Below are 7,539 nucleotides of genomic sequence, written 5' to 3'. Positions count from 1 at the left end.
ATTGATTTATTGATTTATATATCATTTATTATTGATGATGGCTCTTTATTTGTAAAAGTGAAGTGTTTAATGTTTGTAATCCCCCTTTCCTGGCACCCCCCCCCCCCAATCTATCGTTCCCTACGCCTGATTTATAAGTGTAGGCAAGGTTTTTCTGAGCGTACAAAAATCTACACTTACTCCATTTTAGTTTGGAGTAAGGTTTTTGTAACTTGCCTAAACTTGTAAAACAGGCGTAAGTAGCTGGACGCGCCCCCTTTTGAAAAAAAATCTGTTCTAAAATGAAACTATTCTAACTCACCAGAACGGGAGCAAACTAAATGCCGAGAATTGCAATTTCTAAGATGCTCCATTCTAAACTAGTTGCTCCAAAAAAAAGGAGCAAATCAGGCCAAAACTTGAGCCCATGGAATCTAATTAAACCTGTTCACTTACCTGCAATAATAACCACTTTTCTGGTATTCAGTACTGTAAATAATTAGGTTTTAAAGTAAAACTCATCTTTTTGGCTGATTTCTGTAATTTGGTACAAGAACTCTAAGGAAAAAATGCTGCCCTTTTGAAACTACATAAATTGCTCAAATAAGTACTGAAGACTGCAGACTCGATTTTATTTTAACGGATTCGTCTGACAGTCATTTAGATCTGATAGCTGAATATCGTTGCTTCATTGAATTGCATTGAATTTAACGTGCACATTTTTAAAAAAACCTGTATTTTTTTTTGCAAGTTTGGAAAGTGACGCTTGGCAGAAAGGAGTTTTGTATGCAGAAGGACAGAATTTAGCACGGCATTTGATGGAAGCACCAGCTAATTATTTAACTCCAACCAGTTTTGCTGAGGCCATTCAACAAGCACTGCATTCAACAGGTGATAAAGTCAAAGTACACATAAGGTAATTCTGGCATCCTGTTCTGAGAATGGTAACATTAAATGTAGAGTTGCAGTACTTATGAGAAAAAGGCTGGAGGGCAGAGTGCAAATGGTTCACGGTCCGCTTTTATTAATTTATTAAGATGTGGCAAAGGAAAACTTCAGACTGTGAACAGTTTGGTTAATACAGAGAATGCTTCTCTATTATCTGTTCTTAGTCCCCTGTATATGTTATCTTTAATATATTGTGTTTATGCTGTAAAAATAAATGAAGGCTTTTCCTCTTTGAGACAGACTGTCGGCAGTCTTATTACCTGCCGGTGTAACTTAACTGACGGCTAAAAGAGTTATGTGTTCATTTTTTAAATTGCTTTGCCAAAGTGCGGAATAACAGTAACTCAGGATTTTTTTGTATTTATTCGCTCCTAATAAAAACTGCAAGGACAAACCTCACTCCCCTAACCCAATGAGTTGAAGTAATGAATAGCTGAGCCATGCAGACTGGAAAGCTGTGAGACTGGATTCCCCTATTCCTGCTGAGTTAGCTGGCAACACTCCCAGTCAACATTCAGAATGATCACTTGGATATGGTACCAGAGAGCACCTGGCACTTGTGAAACCATACCCCAGCAAAGGGAGAGAACCAGAGAAATTTGGTGAGGAAGGAGGATAAATCTCCAAAGGAAAAGGCCGCAGCCTACACCTACTATGTTCAACTCAAGGTTTGCAGTAGAAGAATCAAATGCATCTTGGCAGAGCTTTAACCAATGTTATTGTGTAACTCTCATCAGATTCATAATTTTCAGCAACTCTTCTGAGCCATCTATGTCTAGGTTGACTAATAAAAAGCATTCATATCATCATCCAGCACTTAGTTTCAAATATGTGAACAAGAGTGTTATGTGCATCCAAGAGCTAATTCTATTCACATGATTCACTACATGGGATGGTGGGGAAATAAAGGCCTGGACTAATCATCAAAAGAACGTGATTTCAAATCCCACCATGGCAGTTTGAGAATTTTAATTCAGTTATCAAAAAAAAACTGGTATCAGTAAAAAGTCACCATTAAAGTCTCGAATTGCTGTAAAACCCACTGATGTAATTCAGAGAAGAAAATCTGCTGTCCTTGCCCGATCTGTTCTATATGTGACTCCAGTTCCACAGCAATGTGATTGATTCTTAACTGCCTGCTGCAATGGCCTAGCAAGCCACTCGGTGCAACCAGGAATAGGCAAACACTTCCAGCTTTGCCAACGATGAGTGAATTAAAAGGAATGGTTATTATGTAAGACATTGTTTTATTGAAGGCAGTTTACAATAATGTTTGTTTTTCATCTGTTTCTTACATTATTCATAGACCCAAATCCTGGATTGAGAAACAACAGATGGGAGCTTTCCTTAGTGTAGCTAAAGGCTCAGATGAAGAACCAGTTTTCTTAGAGATTCACTATAACGGTTCCACAATCTCGGGTGAATCACCATTAGTCTTTGTAGGAAAAGGTATAACATTTGACAGGTAAGTTCTGAGTGGTTTCACTGCTTAATATTTTTTTAAATTCCATATGTCGTATTGGCTTCTCAATCAGAAGATTGGAGATTGAATCTTTGGGCTAGAAATTGAACTTTTGGCGATAGCATTTTTTCCCCAGCATTTTTGCGCAAAAATACCGTTACAAATACCACTATTTTTTTTAAGGGGTAAAATTGGCAACAAAATGCGGGCGACGGTAAAAATTGGCATTGCACGAGGATTCGCGGTGGAAACCACAATCCTCGACAACTTTTGTTCGAGACCGATTACCGCTAAAAAGACAGGTCCTGGGAGGGGGGAGGAGAAACAAAATAAATTGCAAAAAACAAAAAATCTAAATTCACAAAACATTTACAAGACCCTTAACTAAGTAATCGCTGCAAAAGAATTAAAAAAATAAAAACTTTAACCTATCTTTTTTCTAGGTCTTCGTACTTGCTGCTGTTTCTGAGGCGGCAATGCAGCTTTTTACCTGACGTTTTTTTTCGCGCAGAATACTGGTGCGTCGAACGGTCAATTTAAAGTGATAGCGCTTTTTTTGGCGATGCACGTCGGCGGTCCAATTTTCAAGGTTTTTCAAAACCGCTGCCGCATAACTTTGGCCAATTTAGGTGAGCACCTTTTAACGTCAAAAAAGGCGAAATATCACCTAAAAAATGGGTGTAAGGCTGGCCAATTTCTAGCCCATAGTCTTTACTAAAGTTCCCACCTGCCCAGTTTTGAATCACAGGTGTTTTTGGAGTGTGCTGAAATTGTTCCAATTCAAACTCCCATGACAAAAGTCATTTTTTTTCTAAATCAAAGTCATTTTTTTCCACAGTGGAGGCTTTCATTGAATTTTCACCAACAGCAAAGTAAATCTCTGCTTGAGCCATGGTCCCACCCTGTCGCACCTTTATCCTACCCTGATCCAGCTTTCGACATATCAACTGGCATGTGAAAGCAAACTCTCTCGTTAGTTGAGTTTTCCAGATTTTGATTCAGTTGCTACATAATTTTGAAAAGATAACTGGAATATCCTGTCTGAGAGCACTATGACCACAGCAATTCACTTGGGTTCCTAGCAAATTCATTCTAACTGGATTTCATACGATGGGAGCAGCTATATCATTGTTTTAAGAACAAGCTTTGATTGTAACATTTTGCAGTCATGCATGTGGAGTTATGTTTTAGCTAACTGCATCTTCACCTTCTCTTGTGGCAGTGGTGGAATCTCAATTAAACCTGCGTCAGGTATGGATGCAATGAGAGCTGACATGGGAGGAGCAGCAACAATCTGTTCTGCCATCATCACCGCAGCATCTTTGAAACTTCCCCTTAACATTATAGGTAAAACATTGGGATATGATTCTCTTGTGATGCTGGAAACTGGGAGGTATTACCAACTTTAGTAGTGCACAATTTAGTAGTTTCAGAAGATTTCATCATGAACCCCTTGAGTACTGAATGTAATTTCTTGTATTTAACATGTGGAAGCATTATCTGTATCTACACAATTTATATGCCATTTTAAAGCGAGTATTGCGTAGAGTCACAATTTAATTTACATTCCTGGAATAAATTGTAATTTTGTGCGTGTGAATATTATGTTCATATTTCTTTTAGTGCTTAAAGGGTTAAAAATCTACATCTCTGGAGGACAGCACTGGAAATTCCTTTGTTATAAAATTACCTCAATTTTTATTTTAATCTCCTAGTTCCAGAATTGATCTTGTTCTAACTATTATTTGTTAACTAAATAGTTTAGCTGGGAAGGGGAGAGGTTTTAAGTGCCTTGTTCCCTTGCTCCCCCCTCCCAAAAAGAACTGGGTTAGGTCCAATCTGCACTTTTCCAGAGAGTCCTCATACAAACTGTTCTTACTTCTCTGAGGTGACCCCCTCATTATATAGAAAATCACCACTTTATGAGCACTGAGTGCATTGAAGAGTGTTTTTAAATCCTGTCAATAGTGTGTAATGTCTCTAAATTGTGAAAGAATGAGAAGAATCAGGTACTGAACCAAAGATTTCACTTTTCTGAATAGTGGGTGCATATAATTCTTGCCACCTCCATTTGGGGATGCTAGGAGATGGGAGACACACATTTAATTTTGGTGGTAAAGCTTTATTACTAATGGCTAATGCATCTTTTAGGTCTGGCTCCTTTGTGTGAGAATATGCTGAATGGCAGAGCAAATAAACCTGGTGATGTAGTCAAAGCAATGAATGGGAAAACAATACAGGTAAAGTAATGTTTAATTGTTAAAATGTTTTTTAAGGGCAGTGATAGTCATTTTCTACTTAGTGCTACATGTGAATGGATCTAAGAGTGTTCTATCTGTGCTACAGTAAATGTTGTGATGTAGTTAAGTTGTTTGATGGGATACATTCCCTTTAACCCTACTCTATCTCCTACTTCTCAACCAAGTACCGACCCATGTCACAAGCTTATCACCAATTCCGTGTGCTTTTAATTTTGCTAATAACCTTTTGTGCAGAACCTTATTAAATGTTTTCTGGACATCCACATGGACAGCATTCATAGACACTCCAATATCCACAATGTTAGTGATCTCCAAAAAGTCAAGACAGGATCTACCTATCAAACATCCATTCTGACTTTCTGATCAGCTCATACATGTCCAAGTGTTAAATCACTGTCTCTAATGATAGATTCCAGTAACTTCCCCACAACTAATGTTAAACTGACAGGTTTTTCCCTTTCCTCCCTTCTTAAATAGAGTGCTAATTGCAATTTTATACGGCATAATTCTCAAATCTAGAGAGCTTCAGAAAATTATGACAAACTCATCTTCAGTTTCCTCATCGAATCTAATTGAGGTCTTTAAAATAATAAAGGAATTCAATATGGTAGATAGAGAAACTATTTCCTCTGGCGGGAGAATCCAGAACAAGAGGGCAATCTTAAAATTAGAGTTATGTCATTCAGGATAAAATCAGAAAGCACTTTTTCACATCAAGGGTAGTGGAAATCTGCAAAACCATCAGGTCCTGGAGATTTTTGTCTCAAGTACCATTATTTTTTCCATTGCCATTTTTAACTTGTATTAAATCATAAGTTCCTCCCCATTACTTATTTTTTGGTACTCTTGTACTGTGGCTAATGTTCCCACTGTTTGTTTTTGAGTGCATGGCCCCTTTAACAGGTTGTGCAGGCCATGCAAATTTCCATGCATGCGCTGTTTTTCCATTTAAAAGCCGCTGAATGGCCTGTGTTGGACCTCCAGACTGCTGGACAACCATCAGCTTACTGGAATGTTGCCGCTGATATTTTGTCCTCTTCCTCTGCTGTGAAAATGGATACAAAAAATTATTTAACGAGACTGCCATTTCTTTATTGTCTGTTATAATCTCGCCATTAGCTATGTTTAATAGACCAACATTCCCCCTTTTGACAAAAGTAATTGAAGCTCTGACGATATCAGTACCCACTGTAGATGCAATCTCTGTGATGGATCTTCTTAAATGATATTTGTTTGAATACCATCATTTAAAAAAATGTTACAGTGTTACGTTAGGGCAGATGAATGGAACACCAATATGCCGTGCCATAGAATAATGAGACATGAAACAGAACTGTACTTCCCATTAATGTTGGTCATAATCTCATCTGTGCTGTCATGGGCACTGAGCAGAGAGCAGGTATGATAGAAAATCAAATGGCTTAAATACTGTGAACTTCTAGCAGCTGCCCGTAGAGCAGAATTGGTGGAGGCATGTGACGATGTCTCCAGCTTGTCATTCTGAAAGAAAGAGAGGCAGAGTGCCAAAGTTGATTTCGCTTCCCAGTGATGGGAGGGACAGTGGAGGGTAATAGTGGGCCTTCAGTGTTGGGGAGGGGGGCGTTTGGCAAGGGCCAAAAGGCTGATTAGTAGCGACAAATTGTTGAGCATGGCGGGGCTGAAAGCTGCTCAGTGTGTGGGGAGGTTCTTGTGTTCTTATGTCATTTAGGGGAGGGTAGCAGTCAGGTGGGAGAGTGAAATGATTCTAAATGAGGTTGAGGTGAGAATTCCTGCCAGTGTTACTGAATAGAAATTTTGATAGGGGTGGTGGGTGGGACTTGCAGGACCTGGATTTCAGTGCTTGCCTAAAAACACGAAATGTTTGGCAGAACGGTGACTGAGCAAGCGAGAAGACCGATTAGCAGATGTGACAGGGAGTGCAAGGCAGATCCAGCAGACAAGGAAACTAAGAGTTTTGTGCAAGGGCGGCCTGGGGAGGTCGCAGAGGAAGCTGATGAAACAGATTACAAGGCGATTGCTCACTTACAATGAGCTTTGGGATTACTGACCGGCAGGGTGGAGAACAAGCACCATGCTGAGGATTTAATCATTGGGCGAGGTGAGAGGATGTGATGAACAGCTGGAAGGCTGAGCAAAGGGATCTAGGAGTATAAATACACAAATCACTAAAAGTAGCGCACTGGTTAATAAGGCCATAAAAATAAAACAAGCACTAGGGTTTATTTCTAGAGAGACAGAATTGAAAAGTAGAGATGTTACGCTACATTTGTAGCGAACCTCAGTTAGACCAAACTTGGAGAACAAGCATCATGCAGAGGATATAGTCATTGTGTACAATTCTGGTTGCAAAAAGATTTACAAGGGTCATACCAGAACTGCGAGGTTGTACCTATCCGGAAAGGAACAACAGACTGGGTTTCTCTTCTCTTGAAAAGAAATGGCTGAGGGGTGACCTAATAGAGGTCTTTAAAGTTAGGAAAGGTTTTGATAAAGTAGACCCAGAGTGAGTATTTCCACTTGTGGGGAAGAGCAAAATTACAGGCCATCATGCATAGCTTTGGGATTACAGAATGGCAGAGTGGAGAACAAGCACCTTGGAGAGGATTTAGTCATTGGGTGAAGTGAGAGGATGTGTTGAACAGCTGGAAGAGGGAATTATAGTTACCAAAAACCAAATAGGGAATTCGGAAGAAACTTCTTTACCCAGAGAGTGGTGAGAATGTGGAACTCGCTACCACAGGTTGAGGTGAATAGTATAGATGCATTTAAGGGGAGGCTAGATAAGCAAATGAGGCACAAGGGAATATAGGGTTATGCCGATAGTTAGATGAGAAATGACGGGAGGTGGCACAAATGGAACATAAAGAGAAAGGTCAATGCTATAGAGCA

At 39.4% G+C, this 7,539-nt stretch overlaps 1 protein-coding gene across 1 annotated transcript in view; it reads left to right on the top strand.

The window, feature by feature from the left end:
- Window positions 1–730: 730 nt before the first annotated feature.
- Window positions 731–7,539, top strand: part of LOC139252377 (cytosol aminopeptidase-like) — a gene marked incomplete at its 5' end in the record, with an annotated part of 45,482 nt that continues 38,673 nt past the window's right edge. Inside the window, 4 exons of the mRNA XM_070873362.1 lie at window positions 731–895; window positions 2,234–2,392; window positions 3,612–3,736; window positions 4,541–4,629. Coding sequence (XP_070729463.1) covers window positions 731–895; window positions 2,234–2,392; window positions 3,612–3,736; window positions 4,541–4,629 — 538 coding nt within the window. The remainder of the gene's footprint in view (window positions 896–2,233; window positions 2,393–3,611; window positions 3,737–4,540; window positions 4,630–7,539) is intronic.

This window comes from Pristiophorus japonicus, unplaced genomic scaffold (assembly GCF_044704955.1).
Source record: "Pristiophorus japonicus isolate sPriJap1 unplaced genomic scaffold, sPriJap1.hap1 HAP1_SCAFFOLD_461, whole genome shotgun sequence".
Taxonomy (NCBI): Eukaryota; Metazoa; Chordata; class Chondrichthyes; family Pristiophoridae; genus Pristiophorus; species Pristiophorus japonicus.
Note: the sequence above shows the minus strand (reverse complement) of the source record. Positions and strands in the feature narration are given on the sequence as shown.